Consider the following 22,270-nt stretch of genomic DNA (forward strand, 5'->3'; position numbering starts at 1 on the left):
TTTGAATTTGTCCCATGCATAAAGTCACGATCACACGAATGCATGCCTAGAGCACATCTACAGACCACACAGATTAATCAGTATGGAGAGAGAGACATGCAGTTTTTCACAAACCGTGTCTTTAGAGTGGCCCATTAGGAAGAAATAGGGGGAGCTTAGTGTGTCACCTTTCATGCACATGGAGAGGTTGGGAGGTACCATTCCTGAGGGAAGGCAAGTAAAATCCTATACCAATCATTAGACTTAAAGCAGACGGGCTACAACACATGAAGGCTAAAGAGTAGGTTGTTACTGTATTCTATCTACTGTTTGTTTAAAATAGTTTTCACACAAAAAGACGAGAACAGAAGACTATGAAGCGAAGAGTAAAATGCAGAAAGATACTGATGGCATGTTAATATGTTTATAAAACACGGAGCAGGAGAAGGTTGTTCTGGTTACGAAACAGTGATGTTGAATGGCAAACATTCAATCTCTAGTTTAGTGAAATTGTAAAAAGTTTACAGACTAAAGAGAGAGAGAGCCAGACAGAGCGGGACATTCAGAGATTCCAGTTGGTGCCAGGAAAACCCACCATATTCTGGCACCTGTCCTGTGCCTCTCTTTAGCAGCAGCCTGACCCGCCGACCTCCCGCCTTGATGAGTTCAATGGCGCGAGCGTGAGTCATGTCCCGAGTGCTGTCCCCGTTAATCTCTATGATCTGATCTCCTACCTGCAGCAGACACACACAGGACAGGGTCGATTCCTGTCAGCCTCTGTTTATCCACGGAAGGTTAACTTTAGCTCACAACCAGTCCTGTGCGGGGCGGAGAACTTCCACCCAGCAACTGGGGAATAAGCGCCATTAAGTGCCTTGTTCAAACACATTTCAACAGGAGTCGCTGACAGTGAGCAGTGTTACTCAGTCACCGGGTTCACAAGCATTTATGCTTACTCACTTAAGCAGAAGGAAAGAACTTCATGCTCTGTTAAAATTTTACGCCAAATTTAAATCCAGTCAGGACAGTGTGTGATATTATGTACGATGGGCATTAAGACGGATAAACTTGCACATGTGAGGCTGGATTAATTGTACTTTTTCTGCATTTCTTCAACAAAACAGCGACTATTTTTCAGCAACAGCAATTCCTTTGTCCTGGTTCTTCATCTCACCCTCATCCTTCCATTTCGTATGGCTGGACCATCCTCTGCAAGGCGCAGCACAAATAGGTCCATCTTGTACTCTCTGCCTCCACGGATGCTGAACCCGAACCCCTTTGCGCTTTTCTCCAGCTCCACTGTGAAGTAATCATAATCCTGCAGAGCAAAACGTGGACCATTGGCGACACACCGAAAGCAAATACATTATGTGATTACTATGTCAGAAAAATAATTATGATCACTTTATCTGCAATGTGTTACACACCTGCATACAAATGAAGGATGTACGCTCAACATAAGCAGACAGTTCTTGGTCAAGCTCTACCTGTGGTCTGAAGTCTGCAGGGATCCCCAAAGGGAACTGAGCAGCTGCCGGGTGCTGTCTAAAGTCCAGCAGACCGGGTGGGTGTCGGTAATCCAGCGTCGGAGGCTGGCGATAATCAGTCACCGGTGGGTGACGATAGTCTACCGGAGGCTGCCGGTAATCAGTGAAAGGAGGGTGGCGGAAGTCAGGTTTGACATCCTGCCTTGCTTTTACCTCTGACCTGTGAGGAGGAAAAAACATAGACAAATCAGAGGTGAGGTTTGTGCTATGATGGATTCCTGTTGGACAAAACCTCACATCCATGTTTTTTCTATTAACCTTATGAACCCCAAACAGCCCCACCGTGGATAAAGGTAAAGAGAACTCAAAAATGTCATCACAAAAAGAGAAAAAAAGTGAAATTTCATTGATTATTTATTTTTCAAAAATAAATAAAAATCCCTTTTTAAAAAAACATTTTTGTACCCACAGGTTTTATCAATATTGGAAAACTGGTGACTCTACACACTAAAGATATTCTAATACTACTTTTTATTATGTTTCCACACTTGTCTCCTACCTGATCTGTGTAAACACCGCCTGCAGTTCAGTCCAAAAATCCCTCCATTTCTGTCACATTACTTGTGGTTGAGTCACTAGTGTCTTATCAGTTGCTCTGAGAAGCATGGAATTTATTGCTCTTCACAGAATCCTGTTAGTGGTGATTATTTATGACACATGTAGAATAAAGTGATTGTGCTGAAATATCAGGATTTTAAGCTTTGGATAGTTTTCCTTACAGAACCGCATGTTGTACATGAAACGTTCAAAATTTAAATTCTTATGATTGTTTTTGTTTCTCCCATTTCTTGCTCTAATAATTGTTGCCATTTTGAAAAAGATTAACAAGGCTTTTAACCCCTTGACGCTTACTGTCGCAAATTCGCATCGAACCACTTTCATTCAGACTGCAGCCCAGAAAGCGTATCCATTCCCCCAATGCTGGTTTGTGCATATTTAATACGTACCTCGGATCCTTTTGCAATCACTGGTTTCTCATAGGACTGGTCGGAATGGGACCTAATTATTATATATCTGTTATTATCATAAATCTATGTATCTATGTTCTATGTGTAATAGAAATATTAACAATCTCCACTTATTTTAGCATCAGCTGGAAAGCAAAAACACACAAAAAATGTTTTTTATTTAATTGTAAATAAATCCAGGCATCAAGGAGTTAAACCCACTGGCTGGTTGTGGGGTTCACAGTGTTAACAGATGGACAGTGACCTAAAAGCTGCAGATTTATGTGTAAAGTAACATTTGAGCTTTGCATCCCATGTGAGAGAGGAGAGTACTGGATGAAGATTACTGCATGTGTGCAGATGAGGATGCTCACCACTGAAAAGATGGAAATATCAGCTTCCGTTTTGAAACTTTTATCAAGTTCTCACTTGTAAAATGGGCATAAATCCACAGCTCTGGGAGTGCTGCTCTCAGTGTGTTGATCTGAGACTCACATGCACTCACATCAGTCCGTGCACACACTCACACTTTCACAGTTTTAACACAGAACAGGGTCTGATTGCTGGGATCCTGCATTATAGAAGAGATACCTTAAAGTAAATTATTCACTGACACTGTAGGAGCTAAGTGGTGTTACGCAATAAAGAGGAAGCCAGCCTGAGACCGAGAGTCTGACTGGGACAAAAGTTGTCTGCAGTCACAAGTTTTCTCCTGATTGTAGGAGCAAGAAAGGAGAGGATGGCACATTCTCATCTGGATATGCAGTTTGATGTTGGGCACTTGTGAAAATTCCTGCTCTTCCATCCCACTAAACACTCCTCCTGAGTCCAAACAAGAACTCTCGGTGCGGTCTTACCTGCCGTCGTGGAGGTAGAGCTGTGGAGGGGGGCCAGAGGGCTGGGTGACTGGGCTCTGCTGGGTTCCAGCTGGGGCAGGCTGGGAGGCTGCTGGTGCTGGAGGACCAGTCACTGTTTGGTTTGTCTGAGCTGGTGTCTGACCGGGTTGGACAGGTGCTTGACCTGGCTGAGCGGCCATTTGGCCGAGTTGAGGAGCCATTTGGCCAGGCTGGGCGCCTCCTTGGCTTGGCTGGGCTACAGGGCTGGGCTGGGTCTGTGGGCTGTGTTTCTGGGTCATGGGGCTCTGCTTCTCTGAGCTGGGCCCAGAATGGGAACCTGACATGGACAACATTTCACATGAGTGTTAATTCAACTCTGAAGAAACCATTTTAGATCCACTTGGTAAATGTTCAGGAAGTCCAAGAATTTGTTTTCATTATCCGCTACATTCGTTGTAACTGTTATGTTCCACCATCCTCATAATGAGAACACTTTTTGAACAACGCTCCTTCACACCTTGTGTCTTTCCTGGTTTACTGTATGTGTAAGTGCTTTGAATTTTTGCCTTCAAAACTCCAAACATTTTTGTGTGTAAAGCTCTCCTTGGCCAAGTAAAATGCAATATATTTATATAAGACAAAAGAAACTGAAACCAGAGGGTTTTGTTCGAGTTACAAGGCAACACTCAAGGGGACAATCCCAGAATAACATCTGATATCATTTCACACACACAAACACTTACCCTCCTCTGGTATGATGTGCAGTGTGACTGTTAGTCCAGCATCTTTAATGAGCTTGACGATGTCTGCATGCGGCATGCTGATGATGGACTGTCCGTTTACGGCCAGGATCCGGTCGCCCACCTTCAGCTTCCCACATCTGTCCGCAGGGCTGCCCTCAATGATGCGTCCTATTTTATGGGGCACAGCTGGAAACAGGCAATAACAAGGTGGTTGTCTGCCAATTTTGAAGAAAGATGTCAAAACAGCACAACAACATTTACAGTTGTGTTACGGTATGAGCCTTTGGAACGGCCACATGTAAAAATTACAGTTGCAAATATTGTGCTGCATCATTCAAACCTCCTGGGAAATGTAACGTTTAAAATTGTTATCACTGTTCTCTGACAATAACAAGAGTTTAGGCTTTTATCAACACTTGAAAAAAAGACAGAAAATGAAAAATTCAACTTATATATAGTATAAATTATACTGGACCCACCAATGTTGGAAATCCCTGAGAGACTCCTGAACATGTATGACTAGATTCTGGTCACAACTTTTAGAAGTTTATACGGATATTTTTTGAGTGCAGAAGATGTTTCCATTTGAGTTGAGTACATTTACATAAAAGATGGGGGTGTGATCAATCCAAGATGACTAAAGAATCCCCACGGTCTGCTAAAAGATATCAGCTCCCTCTTGCAAAATTGAACCATATGTTTCATAAAGCCACATTTAAGACTTTTAAAGAATCTTTTAATACCACCTTGGCATGAAATCAAGACCAAAAAAAGTTTAAATCATAAAAACTATCAATTTCAGTTTGATCCCAGCTAATGGAAGATGTGGATCTACTGGGAAGGTTGGGAAACTCCACTCAACTGAAGTAATTGTTGAGGGACATGACACCCACTGGCTATTAGTAAAGCAGATAAAATGGATATTCTCCTCCTGACAAAAGAAGTTCATTCCACATTTTAGCACTTGGAATTGCTACAGCAAAATCATAAAAACCTTGGGATGACTCATCAATCACTATTTCTGTTTAGGAACAACCTTTAGCGCTTCAGACAGACCCAGGGCATTTTGCAACTCACTGATGACGGTGGCGTTCTCCGGCCTGTTCAGGGAGCTGATGATGACGAAGCCGAAGCCCTCGTTCTCCTTGCGGTGAATGACCACGTCGCTGGTTTGCAGGGCGGATCCCTCCGGAGCTGAGGTGGCGACGGGGATGGCGACCGCCGTTGGGCCCGAAGCCGAGGCTGCGTCGCTGCGTGGAGAGCTGTGCTGCGTCGACACTGAGCCGGGGCTGCGACCGTTCACGGGACACGGTTCACCTGCAGGGGAAAGGAAGAAAGAGAGGAGGTCGGATGAGTCAAAGCAGCAGCTCTGCACTGGAAAAAAATGCTCCTCTCAAAACAAGAAAAAAAAAACTTATTTCCAGGAACTTTTACCTTGAAATAAGTGAAAAAATCTGCCAATAGAACAAGTGAAAAATGGCTTGGTAAGATTTCTTGAAATAAGATATGACATTTAGAATATTGAGATCTTAAAATTAGCTGGGAAAACTTCTTTTAAACTATATTTTACCAGGATTGTCAAGTTTAGGTGTCTTAAATTAAGCCATATATGCTACAAAAAAGAAGCAGTTTTTCACTCAAAAATAGATTTTTGCTTTCATGTAACCTCCTAATTTGAGATGTATGAAACATATTTTGAGTTTTCTTGTAAAATTCAACTCAAAACAAGATAATATCAAGATTGTTTGACTTAACAAGATATTTAAGATGCATTGTCTTAAAACAAGTCCCTCCATCTGCTGAAATGTCACTTGTTAAGAGAAATTATCTTAAATCAAGTGGGATGAGACATTTTGACTAAAAATAAGACAAACAGACTTGGTGAGATTTTGAGTTTTTGCAGTGTGATACTGTAAAACAGGACCAGTGTACTCAGAGCTGGAAGGTAAAAGCAGCTCAAGATTGGAAAATGTCCAGTTCTGCATACAACAGTGCACTGGTCCAACATTGGCAGGGATTCTCTGTCAAAGTCAAACTATTTGTCATTTGACAGGTGTGACTCTTGCGTAACCGCATGCCCTTGCAGCAGAAGTGCATCCAGAAAGACACAAACCACAGAGCTGCTGCAGTTTTCACACTGAACAAAGGACAAATGTATGTAAGATCTACTACCACAGAAAAGATGTGTGGGTGAGAAGAACACAGTGATCCTGTGCACAGATTGTTAGCATGTGTGTCCCGTCCAAGTTGTGTTTTTTAATTTGATGCCAGTGAAATGTGCAGCCTCTTCTCTAGTCTCAGTGAAGTGTAAAACAACAACAACAACAACAACAAACAAAGATGAACAATAAAAGGAAAACATGTCCTCACCAGGCATTTGCACTCTCCTTCTCACAGTCAAGCTGACTTGACCGTTGCGAGCAGCTGCGTGCATCAAGTCTATCACGTATTTGTGCGGTTTCCCAGCAACCACGTTTTTATCCACAGAAATGAGCTCATCCCCAGGTCGAAGCCGCCCATCGCGCTCAGCAGGAGTGTTCTCTATTATAGCGCCAATAACAATCTGTTCAAAGACAATCAAGATTAGCAGCATAGATGAAGGTGAAGAGGATGAGACAGAGACCAGTGGAATCTCACAATAATTACTTTATCTAGCTTTCAAGCTACTTTTGTGTCATGGCAACATTTTTCTATTCCTACTTCCTTATGTTCTGCTGCCACATTCTGTCTGAATCACAGTTCGCATGCTGGACAAGTTAGCAAGGCGTTACTTCAGTATGGGAGGCACCGAGCAGTAAGAGTTTCAGGACAGTGTGAAGAGGCCGAGGTCTGCTTGTGTGTGAGTGTGTGTGTCGGTCAGATGAGTCCATGAGGAGTGTGAGATGAGGTTAGATGCAGGTCAGATGATGCTGGTGTGCATGAGGTTTTAATATGTGTGTGGTCCAGCCCGTCCCATACGAGCCTTGTCACGGGCGTCCGGACTCACAGCCTGCACGGCCTCGTCTCCCCCCAGGATGCGGAAGCCGAAGCCAGTCTTCTCCCTCAGCAGGTGCACCTCCACCTCCTCGTACTCTGGACCTGAACCACAGGAGCAGACAATAAGGACCGACTCTTTCTTAAAAGGCAAAACATCACGGCTGAATGGGAAACTGAAGGTCTCTGTACTCACGTCTGCTCTCGTAAATAGCCCTCGACTTCTCATAGAGGTCATAAGGGTCGGGTTTGTTAAGGTCAAAGCCTTCGGTGGAGTCAGGCACAGATGTGCGGTGTTGTGGCTGGTTTGGGAAGGGCGTCCCAGGCGGCAAGACTGGACCAGACAGATTGGCCTGGGGGCTGCCATGTGGGTCCCACTGGTCGGGCAACTAGAGGGAAGATTTGGTACCATTTAGACTTACAGGTCACATGTTCCCTTATTTTTGGCATCACATTTATGGCAGAATGAAATGTGGAAAATATTTAACTGCAAATTTTCTGACAGATATTGCAATTTGATCAACTATATTATTTGTAAAAGTCAAGATCTAGCTCAATATTCTCTGTATAATAGATCTGAAAGCATGTTATGTTAGTCAAACCACAGTGTTCATACCTGAAGCACATTATATACATTGATCAGTGGGCAGCATAAACAACCCTTGAAACTGTCAGTCTGCTCCAGTTAAATAAAATTACAGCATTCGTGTTACTGTTTAATAGCCACACCTCATACATCCTAAATTAAAACTGAAAATTGATAAATCGTTTGTCATTTATTTCTTCATTTATTATTGCAGGGACGACTCACAATTAAAAGTAATCACATGAGAGTTAGCTCGCAGCTAATTTGCATCAATAAATACACTACATTTACAGAGTCCATCGGTGTGACATAATAAAAAGACAATCAGTAAATACAATAATTAGAATCACTGGTGGTGACAATTTTGCAACCAGAGCTTGAGGCTGGTTTTAAAAACTGCAAAGCTCCTGAATCTCGAATGTTTACAAGGATGCAATTTCACCTTTAAGATTAGGCTGCAAGATTATGAATAATTTTAAAGATCCGACATGCATTAGAATAAAAGAGGAAACTGTCAAAACTGAAGAAGTTGTTGTTTGTTTTTTTAGGACACTGCAGTCCCATGTGACATCTTTAAGATATATGAAGACAAAAACTAATGTGTTAGATATGTTTTCAAGCAAAAAAGTTCAAATGTGTTGCTACAAATTCTTCGCTTTCTTATGGCAAAAAATGACAATCGAAAGCCACCAAAGTTTAACTGCTGAACACAAGATGCCTGGTACTAAAAAGTACATCATCAGTGCATTTGCACTGGAGGTTTCCACTTCATGATATAAATGCTATAAGCTGCATACTGGTTGACAAGTATTCTCCAACCTAATCATGAGATTTAACGTGTGCACAGAGAAAGTCCAAAACTGCTTTTATTGTCAAACATCCGTCTGCATGAATCAAACTATAGATAAGAAAATCCTCCTAAATAATGGAGGTGATCATCAGACTAAATGAATACAAATTAACACGTCAAATGTGAGGACTAGATTTTGTCAAATGTGCTCCAGCAACTCGATTATGCAATAAAGAAAAGCACCTATTTAGGAAGATGTGATAATGAATTCAAATCAATATTTTAAACTTAAATGAGATTCATCACGTCAGAATATTCTAAGTGATTGTATGAGCAGGAACAGGTGCAGTCTAAGTATAAATCTGAAGAGCTTTTCTCCAGCTGCTCAGATGTGAGATGGGATGTGATCTAACTAATAAGCAGATCAGGAAATGTTGGCACTTTTCATAATAAAGTAAAAACCAAAGACCTCTGAGGTAACAGCAAAAAGATGATCAGTTAATTTATTGTACCTGTTTGGAGGCTTTCCACGGAGAGATGTGACCTGAAGAAGAGCGAAAACAAAACACAGTTAACAGACAGCAAACATAAAAAATCAGCTATGAAGGACTCTATGTGCAATAAGACAAACATCATAAATCCTCTTCCCTTAACGAACGACAAAAATTCTGAGTTTGCTGATCTCATGTTCTTCTGATTTGACTTTGTTTGTGTAAGTCCTCCTAAACAGGTTCGGTTGTTGCGTTTGTTTTCAACATAATTACATCATTAGCTGCGGGCGAAAGCACAGACCTCATCGCGTGCACACACACACACACATACACACACACACACACACACACACACACACACAGACACACAGACACACACACACACACACACACACACACACACACACACACACACACACAGACACACACACACACACACACACACACACACACACACATTTTCCTGTGTAAGTAGCATTTTATCTGCATGTAGGAAGCAAGGAGCACTCCACATCACAACAACAATCTCATCAACACAGCTCCCCTGTGACCGCTGGCTCATGTACATACAGTACTTTTATGCTGTAAAGACCCAAATACATACATTTAGACATAGAAGGCTGGAGGGAGGGACATGCAATGACTGTATTATAGAAACATTCAGCTGAATATATACACATGTGGATAGAAAAAGGTAAACACACTCATCACTCCTGCATGCGTCCTTTAACAGATGTGGGCGTAAAGTAAAGTATTCTTTAGAGAATCACAGTATATTTAATATTTATTCAGTTTATGAGATTTCCTGAAAAATGTCAGAGAGCACTGGGTGGAATATATTCATGGAATTACCCTCAAACTGCATCCGCCTGTTTTCCTGATGTGCCAGATGAAGGCCAAGGCACTTAGCAACGACGCGGAATGGCAGAACTTTCTATCAAAATCAGTGAGCGAAGGGGAGATTCGAGGAAAATGAAATACAATAGATCACTTTAGGCCCGAAGTGTGAAGAAGAAAATTGAAATTCATTTTTTGCCGTTCAAATCACTTTTATCTTCTACTTTTCCACATTTTTCACCCCCAGGACCTTCTCCATTCTCCCAATTAAAGCGTCTTTGCTACCTGGAAATCTTTTCCATTAAATGTCATCTGTGAGTGTGGGGGAGGACGCAAGGAGATGAAGAAAACAGAAATAAAAACGCTGCTCCCGTGAACGCCATAAACATGAGTGGCAGTTGGAGGAGCGCTATCCGTGGTGCTGAAATGATTCAGCAGCAGAGGGAGAGCTCTGTGGGAGGTTGGGACTAATAACCGCGTTCTGCAGGGAATACGGGCCTTACGGGAAGCCTTTAAGGAAGTCTAATAACTCATTTTCAGAAAACTTTCCTTAATGACCCGCTGAAGGAAATGAGTATGAGCTACAAGGCAATTGTCCACTCATATTAGAGAAGGCCGTCATCCTTACAGACGCATTTAGGCTTAATTTAAATGCTAATACAATTCACAGGCGTATGTGCCGGATGTGTGGGGCAGTTGTATGCATGCTGATGAATTATAAATGAATGACTGCATGAGAGGCTTCACATGGCCTCTCTCACAAGTCAGTGGTCAAGCAGTCTGGCAGGTCGGGCTCACAGACTAGCCTGCTGAGTTCTGGATGGCCTTCAGATTAGCCTGATTGGCTCATGTAGCCTGACACCCTTTTTTTTTCACAGCGTCGATCTGCATCCTCATTGGCGCTGCAAAATGTCTCTAGTCTGTGGTTGGCTCTGCTTCAAACTGGGATGTCAGGGGACGGAGCTGTGAACACGACCAGAGCTCAGTGGAACTCTGGCAGAAAGCCCACACTACAGTGAAGCAGTCAGACACGCACACACACACACACACACACACACACACACACACACACACACACACACACACACACACACACACACACACACGTACACATGCACACGCACACACACACACACACACACACACACACACACACACACACACACACACACACACACACACACACGTACACATGCACACGCACACAGTCACACATGCAGCGGAAGTCTAACACCGTGTCTGTTACAGAAACGCTCTCAGTCACACATCTGAAATCATGTGGTCAACCTAAATTTCCCTGATGCTCTGCAGAAAAATCCTCCAACATGCTTAAACATTTCTGACATTTTGCACATCTGAGTCACTGTAAAGGACCTTGTCCTTCCTTTCACCCTGCAGAGAGGAGAGACACAGAAAGAGCCAGAGAGCTTCCTGGTGTGTCAGGCTGATAGCCCCTGTGGGGCTGTTGTCTTGAGTTGTTTGATAGAAACTGGTGAGGTTGAAGGAGGAGATGGCATCTTTGGGGGAAGGGAAGCAATTTGTCACATTCAGCTCCGCATTTAGGAGGATATCCATTACAAGCTGTGTGTGTGTACATTCCAATATAGATCTGTGTATGTACTAGTGATGCTGCATTAATATATGCCGGGTAATCTCATTTGTGTATTGAATTTCAGCAGGCTGTTTAAATGTCGTATCTGACAGTGAAATATGAATGTGTGTCTTTGCAGATCTTCACCACCAGGTGGCAGATATCAGCCCTGCACTGTCACAAAATGCTCAAGAGCAACAGCATTCAGCTGCTCACATATACATCCACATATGCAAATGCATATAAAGGTGTATTTGCTCTTCCTTCTGAACACACTTAAGTCATTTGCACTAATCATGGTCTCTCTATGATCTATTAGCTTTAATGTAATCATTTATCTGAGCCTTCAGTACACATTCAGCTCAATGGATCAGGCAGCCATTTGTCATATATCCAATCATTGTCAATAATGTCCTGTAAGTTCATGACATCAGGTCTCACATGCAATCAGCAAACCACCCAGCAGCACTTACATCAGACCGTCTGATGCATCAGGATGACTAAGAGCTGATGTCTTTGATTGCTTTTCAGGGCTGCAATAATAATTCTTGTCACACTTCAATTAATTAGACCTGAGATGCATATGAAACTGATTGCCTTCATCCCTAATTAAATACAATCCATGGAAAGGAGGTTACATACCAGGGCACATCCATAATTTCTCTTTATTGTTCTGATATCATCTCAAAAACAATGCAAATTAACTCTTCACTCCTGGCAAATTATCTCTACAGATTCAACAGATTTCACGACAAAAACGAGCACGAATATGAGAATGGCAAAGCTGAAGTGTGGCACATCAAAGGCACACAATGAGTTTGTGAACTTTCTCTCTGTAAATGGCCAAAGGGCAGGAGATTTTTTTCCTTTCAGTCTTTTAACTTTCATCAAGGCTGCTGAACAATGCTGCACAGTTAATCACCGTGTGGCTGAATGAGTGTGTGTTTACCAGATGCCAACGGCTCAGTGGAAAAAAGCAGCCTGGGGGGAATTATGAAGTCAGACTTTGACCTGTGACCAGAACACTTTAGAGAGAATCAGTGCAACAGCACATGTCAAACAGTTTCCTCGCAGGTGGCCAATTGTGCAAGAAGTAGAGGAGGAGGGAAAATTGCCACCCTCTATGTCGTTCAGGCAATATTGCAAAAAATTTGCATTTCAAACTTCCGCAGTATGATGTTTTCTCTCAGTCTTTTCCCACCCACTTTATAACTGCATTTAGTTTTATTATCTCAGACCGAGGGCACAGGGTCACTTTCTTTTTTCACTGTGAGAGGAAGAATAAATGCTGAGCATGTGCAGAAAATGAAAGGTGTTGTGCAGCAGCTCATTACGATGCAGAGCTTATTACGAAGATTCGACAAGTGGCAGGTTCTGTGGAACAACACTAGCCCCAAATTCTCTGTTTAAATTCACAGACAACCAGCAGTAAACTTTAGTGTAGGAGGAAAAATTGTGCCTTTGTGCCAACGGAAGTTTTGGTTTGTTGATTAACGTTTTGAAGCTGTGAGTGTGTAATTTGGCCGTCAAAGTGTTGGTCTTTTAAAACAGGATGCAACAAACAAGGATGGATTCGGGTAATGCATTCAAATTTACAGATTTCTGATATATTCACACAGATACTCTACAATATTTGAGTCTGATGAGTCTATGAACCCACTGATAATGAACCCGTCTCTGTACAAACTCTGGATCAAAACATGTGCAGGAGGAATGATGGATGTAGGCCTTTCCTTGAAAACAGAATCAGTCCAGAGTTCACAAATGTTGGTACACAACATTTGGATAACTGTTAAACTAACATTTGAGCCTGTCTACGTGCTTTATAGCTGATTACAGTTACTTGATGACCTCTGTCAGTGCATGCTGACATGCACAGTTCCTGTGGCTACGCACTGGTAAGATTACTTTTCCCACACATGCGCAACTCCAACTTCCAGTTTCTCTTAGCGGATGTCTTGGTTAATTATCTAGAGGCAGACCATTAAGTTACTTAAGTAACCGAATGTATTCATACAGCTGCCTAACTCTAAGGTGGATCTGATAGAGAATTTGAGGACACTATGCACGCCCATGCAGCTACCTTATCAGTCAAAAGGCAGCTGGGCCCTACAACATACTAATAGTATCGTCTATTTTACTCTAAATAAGACCTTAATTTACTAAATTAACATCATGCTGTATTGTAGGACACTTTAAACTAGTGATTGAGGTCATACACTCATTAGGCAAAATTTTAGGAGGTGCCAAATCAAGTGAGCAGTATGGTCATTTCTGCGTCGCTTTCTCTTTATGCAATCTTCTATGTAGTCGCCCCCTGCTGGTCATTAGAAAGAATGCAGGTTTAAGTCACACTTAGCCAGTCAATTCCACAGTACATAATGGCTGCAAATGGGGAAAATATTGTAGCTTGTTTATCTTTCTTTAAACTGTTTATAATCTGAGGGAAGGATGCAACTTTGGTGTTCCTTCAAAATAGTGGCAGGGGGAAAGTTTCAATGGAAAATTTGCACACAGGGAGATGAGCACTCTTATAAAAATGGATATTTCACACACAAAAAAATACTAAAATAAAATAAAAATTGCGGGGTTGCCTAATTGCATGATCCAAATCCTGAGCAAAACATGAAATTTTTGGTAGGTTGCTAGCTCACTGGTTGTTTTTTCCCACTGCGAAATGGATTTTGAAAATGTAAACATGTAGATTGTGGAAGCAGGGGAGAAAGCCGGCTGAAATTAGCCACCAGTGGCAGGCGTGTATCCACAACCTACATCCGGTGAGTCAGACTTCTTCCTCACTGGCTTCACTTTTCAAACCCAGAGACTACATCCATCTTTTATATACAGTCTATGGAACAAACACACAAACTCATATAAAAAAAAAAAAAAAACAACACATCAGATATAACCAGGTGTAGTAACTCATATTAAAACTCATAAACAAGAAGCTCTAAAAAGCTGTGAGCTGAAAAAACTACCTAGCTTCGTATCAAAACGAATTAGTATGCAGAAGACAGTAAAAATGCTGTTTGTCAGAGTCAGTACAGGTAGCCAAACATCATCATACCAACCACTTCAGCTTGTTTGCCAGTGAGACGACACTCTCCCGTAATTTCTGTCCAAAGCCCATTGCAGTAAAATAACTGCATTTATTTTGAAGATGAGTAGCCCCGGTGGGAATGAAAGTGCTTCCCCCACCACAGTGTTGGTGCCATCTCTACCCACTGAGCTGCGCTATACTGAACAGGAGGTTTAACTCCACCTCTCCTCCCAGCTCTCCACTTCATTTTAAATTTGTTGTGCTGTATCTTAAAACCTTCCCCGTGTTCAATCCCACCCGTGTGGCTCCAGTCTGTTTACTGGAAAACATCTATGACATCTTGGTGCAAAGCTGCATTTGGAAAGCACTGAGAACACATGGTGTGACGCACAAACACTTAGTATGACATCTGCTTACACTCTTTTTCTGATCTGCAGTATTTGTGTATTTGCTGCATGAGTCAGGACATATGAAATGCACTAAAAAACATATTCCTACTTGTATTTTCATGTTTTCTATTTTCTGTTGTCTAATAATTTGTCCCAAGGCCATTTGCTCCTGCAATGATCTCATTTCCCCAAGGGAACCATTAAACTTTCATTTTTCCAAACTAACACATAGAAATCACTGGTGTATGAAATAAGTCTGAATTGGTGCAGTTTTTATGAAAACACTGTTTTTTGTTTTTTTTCAAGAGACAATATACTATTTTGCCCAGTTTTGCACCAGACTGAATTATTTTTCTATCTTCTAAACTATTTAATATCACCAAAAAAAGTCTCATCCAGAGACTAGAGTAAACTCCGAATAAAGACCCACTGTGATTGGAATGTGTTCAAAAATAGAACGGGACTCAAAATTATCATAATCAAAATCTCTTTTGCTCTCACTGTCAACTCTACTTGACTTCTCTCTTGCAAAGCTGCAGCTGGGGTTGAAGATGCACTGTAAAATGATGTCTGTGCATCTCGATCACAAGCCGATTTATATTTAGCAGGACGTTGCCTCTACATTGGACCCTTGGTTGATTTTGCTAAAACTGTCTTGGACGTTGAAAGGTACCAAATGCCACTTGTGATTTGACACTAATTGGAGTATAATCATCCTTGCCATCACTGCAGATGTAAATAGATCAAAGACTATCATCAGGTATTAAAGATTTGGAAGTTATTGGGCTCTGACTATTATGTGGTAGCAAGCTGAATTAATAACCCCAAAACAAATGGCATTATCGTTAATAAAACACACTCTAATGATCAACCTTCATTTATTATCAATCTGTGCTATAAATCTGGTTTATTTGGGACTAGTTTTATTGGGTCTCATTTACAAGCTTTTATGCAGCCTGTTAGGGAATTCTGCGACATCGAGAGACGAATGAGGATTCAGAGACACTCCAGAGACTCAGATCGATTAGGTTGAGAATAAAGTTTACTGATATCAGGAGAAGTGATGCCACCAGCAACACAGTGATGTGAGCATCAGCAGCATCAATTCTGAGGATTCTCTTCAACCCTGGATATATATTGAGTTGGGAGGATATTTAGATTACGGCCCAATATGGAGACAACTTGTTGACTCCATAACGTCAGATTAAACACTATCTAATCTTAACCAAGTCATGTTGTTCTTACAGCATCTGCCTTTCTCGGGGTCATATTAGGGACAGAAAGGGCCTGAATGAGCTCCCAGCCTCAGTTTGGGAGAAGCAAATAGAAACAGGGGTAAAAGGTGACAACTTGTAGGATAATCTGAGGTGATCTATAGGTTCAACAGCTTGATTGAACCCTCCAGTTGTCCTCATTTATAGGCACCAAAAAATATTGTTTCCTTGTCTGAAAAAAAATCCAAAAATTCTGCAAAAAAATTCACTAAATTTCTGAAAACCTTCAGGAAGAAAATTCCAATAATTCCTTAAAAGTTTCCCTTAAAAGTTTTATTTTTAAAAAAAAATCCCCCAAATTTGGCAAGAAAATTATATAAAATTACATATCTTCAAAAAATGAGTAAAAATCTTCAAGAAAAATCCTAAAAATATCTAAAGTGATTACATATAAATCAGAAAAACTTTTAATATTTTCTTTAAGAACATTCACATAAAAATCAACCAAAATCCAGCGAAATTCGCTGGATTTTGGTTGATTTTTATGTGAATGTTCTTAAGAAACATTTTTAACATTTTTTTTCCACCAAAAAATGTTCAAAGATTTCGCAAAAATGTTGAAAATGTGGACATCAGAAGTTTCACTGTGAAAACAGTTTTTTTTCCCACATTTTCAAACTTTAAAATGGGTCAATTTTGACCCGCAGGACGACACGAGGGTTAAGGTGACTGTAGCTGACAGATGCAACCTGCATGATAACAGCTGCAAGGAAATACGTCAATAAGGGGAAAGAGAGTAATTTTCCTTCACACAGCCGTAATGAATGAACAGCAAAGAGAGTGAAGCATATAAACCAAATACCAACTGAACAGTCCAAATGAAAACATTAAAGGAAAAAAACTCCTGTCTCTCACCTGTTCCTCCTCTCTGTATGAGCAGCGTCGCCTCTGCTCCTACTGGACACTCTTTGAGCATCTCCACCACCCGTCCATGTCCGGCTGCTGCCACCGGCTGCTGGTTCACCTCCAGGATCAGGTCTCCCTCTATCAGCCCCGACGCTCCCTGTGTGCCCGGCTCCAGCACCTGCACCAAACAACACAACATCCACCATCACTACATTTGACAGGTGACAATCTGAATTCATGGTCTCCTCCTGTAATCTCATTAACAACCTCTCTTGTCTGAAATAATTAATAGAAATCGGTTATTGTGCATGTCTTATTTTTGTACTGCTGTCAGCTGCTAGCAGGCTTCTGCCTCTTTTTATTCTGATAAAGAACATAATAGTATATTATTATTTTGATGTCATTATTTATAACAACATGCTTTATCTCTAAACATATTTTGCACCAAATCGCCACTTAACCCTCTAGCTCCCCAAAAATTTCAGATTTTTTTTTTGTTCTGTCATATATTTACTCACTGTGGACTCGTTTTTTATTGCAATATAAAATGCTCTCTGGATAAAGATAACTCAGAAGTATCTTCTCTGCAGCATGACACATTTACCTTACCTATAATCATAAAAATGAAAGTTAAATGTTGATTTTTTATTTTACAAAAATCGAAAGACCTTGGAATTCTGACATACAACATTTTTCCACACTGGTTATCAACACTGGAAAAATGATGACTCATTTTATTACTCAAATTTTAATTTGCTTCCATATTTCTTTTTATTTCTTTTATCTGCTCTGTGGAAACAAAGCCTGCAGTTCAGCCCAGTTCAGCTGAAAAGTCCCTGAATTTCTGTGACATGAATGTCGGTCGCAGCTGAATCATTATTTGCTTCACAGTTGTGTTCAGCAGCGTAGAATTTTTTTATTTTTTACAGAACTTGGTTCAAGCAAATGACGTACTTTTGGTGAATTTCAAAATAAAACTTAAATAATGCATTGATTTCGAAGAAATACAACAGTTTTAATCTTAGAATTGTGTGAGTTTATGACAGAATGTCACATCACAAAGGAGTCATTTAGGAAATGTCAGAAGGTTATGATGATTCTGTTTTCACAGGTTCTGGCTCTGATAATTGGTGTGATTTTGATGTTTTTTTGTTCTTTTTTTCTAAACAAAACATTTTTTTTATTTTCAAACCCACTGAGGTTTATTCAGTACTTTCCTCAACAATGCAAAAAAAAACAAAACCCAAAAAAACCCACCTCTCATCTATTGTTGGTCCATAAAATTATTCAAAAAAACAAACAAAAAAATTCTAATGTTTAAAAGTTTAGAGAACCAACCATCTGAACTAGTCTGACTTATTTATTCGTGGATAATTCTTGAAAGAATGGAAAACACACCGGTGATGAGCATTAAACACTGCTTAGAAAACAAATGGCTGGTTGAGACAGATGGTTTTTTTTTTGTGCAGATGTTTCACTAAACAAATACAACTGGGATGAGAAATAGCATCTGTCACATCCCAACTCATCTTCTCTAATTTATCTGCTCCTGACTGCCAGGTATTTAACTATCCAGGTTGGACTTTTTTTTTTTTTAAACTCTGTACCTTCAGGACACTCTTTGTTCATTAGCATGTTAGCAGATAGTGAATCCAACACGAGCTGAGCTCACTTTGGTCTTATTATCTCAATCTCTTTCTACTTAGCTGAGCGGACCAAATTTAATTTCCCTTGACCTGCCGCTTTAAGTCTGCTTCAGGTTTAATTTGTAAGTCAACTCTACTACCGAGTTTAGCTGACTGCTGAGTTTTCACTCTTGAAAAAACACATTTAATTCCTGAAACACAGACTGTGGAACACAATTAATATATTGAGCAGATCTGAAGAATTCATTCATTCCTGGACTACTCATTTATCTATAAAGTGACCAAGCAGATGATCAGGACACACCACCTGTTTCACTCGCTGACCGGTGGGACTGTCGGCTATAGTGAACCCGAATCCTTCTGCCCCTTTCACCATAGTAACCGTGAGCAGTTCTGCCCCTTGAGCTGTTGCCCCGGCAACACCTGCGGTCCCCGAGGAGGCCATTGACACATTATCGTCGTGAGGCGTGAGTGCCGAAGCCGAACCAGGTGTGGTGGGCGGCAGAGAGGAGCCGTCCAGATGTGTGTCTCCGGGGTGAGAGGCTCCGGCCTGAGCCAGGGCCTGAGGAGGAAGCTGGGAGCTCAGCGACAGGTACTCCAGGTACGGGTCGTAGCTGCCGCGGCCGTTCACCACCAGAGGACGGTGCTCCAGGCCGATGGGCGTCAGGGAGGCGCTGGCGGCTCCGCTGGGGTCCTCGGGGTCAAAGGGCAGCGGATATCCTCGGCAGAGCACGAGGGTGACGCTCTGACCGATCGGTACGGACTGGAAAAGCTTGACGACGTCGGCGTGCGTGGTGCCGAGCACACAGATGTCGTTGATGTAGACGATGACGTCACCTGAAGCAGAGGAAGACGGCGTCAGTCACACTACAGCACGGTACACAGACCGCATGACGTGGTGTCAGTGGTTCATGTGAAGCATACTGTGCTACACAAATACAACGTGTCACAATCTGTTGCCATAAGTGTCAGATCTCAGCGGTATCAGAACAAGCTGCAGCAGCGCAGAGGAAGCACATTGTCCCCTTCAAGTGCCACACAGGAGCATAATATCAGTTCAGAGCTGCTGCCTGCCATCTACAAGTGAATGTGTGAGACGGAGGGGTGAGAGAGAGAGAGAGGGTTATGGTCTTGGTAAATATGACAACCATCTGGTGCACACTGGCAGACACCTTTTAATCATGAAAATCTCAAATATTCAAATGGATGCACACACTCGCCGTGACAAGTAGTAACAGATTTTAGTTTTGCTTCCAGAACTGCTGCATGATGATGTGCCTCCCTCTTTGGGCAGTGAACAGATGCAAACACAAAATGCAAATATGTACCACTGATTATAATCCTGTGCAGTAGCCATAACATCAATCTATCCATTCATTCATCATCTATACACCGTTTAATCCTCATTAAGGTCATGGGGGGCTGGAGTCTATCCCAGCTGACTGAGGCTGAAGACAGGGGACACCTGGACAGGTCACCGGTTTATCACAGGCCATTGCACAGACTTCTTGTATCAGATCAATTATTTTTTGTTATGCAAGGCTTGTAAATGTGAAGAAGAGCTACAGGTGTTCTGCCTCAGAGATTAGATTTGTCATATTGCAGATTTACGATCTGGTGTTACCAATAACCTTTAGTTTTTAACTTTAATTGACTGCAGACTTTAGCTGGGCACATATGCGCTTCTGAATGTACAGTAATACTTCTCTTTTGGATCTGGGACGACATTTCTGCCAACAGGTTCAAAATAAGCACAGTTCATAGTATATTTGTGTAGGTATATAAAGCCTATGCTGAATACCCTTTAACTGCCTCTTAGTGAGAAAATGAGTTCAAATGGGAAATTCAGTGATGAAGAGTTTTAACCCCTTGACGCCTGAATTTATTTACAATTAAATTTTTAAAAAATTGTGTGTTTTTGCTTTCCAGCTGACGCTAAAATAAGTGGAGATTGTTAATTTATCTATTACACATAGAACAGATATATAATAATTAGGTCCACTCTCTCCTATGAGAAACCAGTGCTTGCAAAAGGTTCTGAGGTACGTATTGAATATGCACAAACCGGCATTGGAGGAATGGATACGCTATCTCAGCTGCAGTCTGAATGAAAGCAGTATATTGCAAATTCACGACAATAGGCGTCAAGGGGTTAATGTGATATCTATGCATAAAGGGAAACAAGCACATTCACATTCACACCTACGGACCCCATAATTTCAGCAATTTATTAAATTTCTTATGTGTTCCCTTTACCTGTTGGTATTTAACATTTTTTCCTGCATACCAACAACAAAGAGGTGAAACAACTCCACAAATGCGACACTAGATTCTCTGTCGTCTCTGCTGTAGTTTGAACGTGCGGAAAGTTATGGATTTCAGCTTTAAAGTCACAGCCCCATGACAAATGCAGCTGCCTCAAATCCTCTATTTCACACTTCTGGAGGCAACTCTCTGTCACACACACACTTCCATGAGTGTGTGCGTGCACACACAAACATGCACCATACGTGTCACATGCACAATCGTACACAATTCCTGAGAGCAATAGTGCACGGCTCAAATAGGCCAGCTAATCTCAGCCAGTCTGTGTGCGACTTGTGAGTGCGGGTGTGTGTGAGCAGCTCTGGCAATGTCACTGAGGGGAGAGCAGCAAGTCAGAGAGAGAAATCAGAACAGAGAGAGAGAGGAAAGAGGCTGACAGACCAGGAGAGAGGGATGAAGAGAGGAAAAACCAGAGGTAGAAAGAGAAAACGGATGAAAATACACTGAGGCTGAAAACAGAGGAGAAGTGACATGGTTAGATAAGAAAGCATAATAAAGGGTAAGCCGGAGAGACAAAGAGAGAGATGGAGATAAAATAAAAAGAGATAGAATCCAGATAAAAGAGAAACTGATAGGCAGAGGGAAAGACATAAAAGCAGCAAGCTGAAAGGAGGAAGGAGGATTCCCAGCTCTGAAATGAGCTCTAAATTAGCAGTTTAGGCAGCAGCCGTGGCAGGCATGAGGCCAGCTCACAGGTTCAGGGGAGAGCACACACAAAGCTTCATACAGTAGCTGCTTTTTTGATCCTGTGACTGTAGCCTGCTGTTACTTTCACCAACATCAGCTCTTTGAGGTGAGACCTAAGCTAATGGTTTGTTTCTGCAAAGCTTAAAATCAATAGAAATCAATCATTTCCTGGAGGATGCTGAGTATCAACATATAGAGCTCTCTGTAGACACACACACACACACACACACACACACACACACACACACACACACACACACACACACACACACACACACACACACACACACACACAGTATTCAGTTAATGAATTAGAGTTTGGTTATCCAAAATTAAACTTTCCACATGCATTTTTCTAACCACTAAACTCCATTTGAGGCAACATTACTACCTGTGTGGATGTTGCAGCTAGTGAGGTTTCATCAATCAAAGCACTAACACAAGTAAAGGGTTGCATCATGACATTGGTTTACCTGAGTATGACTTATTTTTGAGACCACCTTGACTCTGGTGCAAGTGCAGGGATCATGTACCTGCAGCGCTGCTATAAAAGCAGAAATTAATCTTCTAATGAAGTAGTTGTTGTGTGGGCTGGTGTCAGTTATGGCCAATCAAATCATTTTCTCTCAGCCTTATTAGAAGGAGGATGTGATGGTGCGCTGACGGAGGACGGAGACTGTTCTGAGGGGAAACTGAGGTCACTGTCTGGGACACACAGCACCAGAAGCACAAATATAGGACAC

The 22,270-nt window shown here is 41.6% G+C and overlaps 1 protein-coding gene across 9 annotated transcripts in view; it reads right to left on the minus strand.

Moving 5' to 3' along the window:
* LOC111583624 (membrane-associated guanylate kinase, WW and PDZ domain-containing protein 2-like) overlaps window positions 1-22,270 on the minus strand; it is a 108,155-nt gene that overhangs the window by 3,651 nt on the left and 82,234 nt on the right. For 2 of the 9 annotated variants that reach the window (XM_023292803.3, XM_055008974.1), the window contains exons 10-21: window positions 18,823-19,352; window positions 16,879-17,047; window positions 8,914-8,945; window positions 7,222-7,414; window positions 7,015-7,130; window positions 6,423-6,615; window positions 5,130-5,369; window positions 4,053-4,238; window positions 3,331-3,646; window positions 1,407-1,686; window positions 1,154-1,297; window positions 575-713 (exon numbers count right to left, since the gene is read on the minus strand). In XM_023292803.3, the coding sequence (XP_023148571.2) occupies window positions 575-713; window positions 1,154-1,297; window positions 1,407-1,686; window positions 3,331-3,646; window positions 4,053-4,238; window positions 5,130-5,369; window positions 6,423-6,615; window positions 7,015-7,130; window positions 7,222-7,414; window positions 8,914-8,945; window positions 16,879-17,047; window positions 18,823-19,352 (2,538 nt within the window). Of the gene's footprint in view, window positions 1-114; window positions 226-574; window positions 714-1,153; window positions 1,298-1,406; window positions 1,687-3,330; window positions 3,647-4,052; window positions 4,239-5,129; window positions 5,370-6,422; window positions 6,616-7,014; window positions 7,131-7,221; window positions 7,415-8,913; window positions 8,946-16,878; window positions 17,048-18,822; window positions 19,353-22,270 lie in introns of all 9 variants that reach the window. The other 7 variants (XM_035958434.2, XM_055008976.1, XM_055008975.1 and 4 more) reach the window with 7 other exon arrangements.

Source organism: Amphiprion ocellaris, chromosome 3 (assembly GCF_022539595.1).
Source record: "Amphiprion ocellaris isolate individual 3 ecotype Okinawa chromosome 3, ASM2253959v1, whole genome shotgun sequence".
Classification (NCBI taxonomy): Eukaryota; Metazoa; Chordata; class Actinopteri; family Pomacentridae; genus Amphiprion; species Amphiprion ocellaris.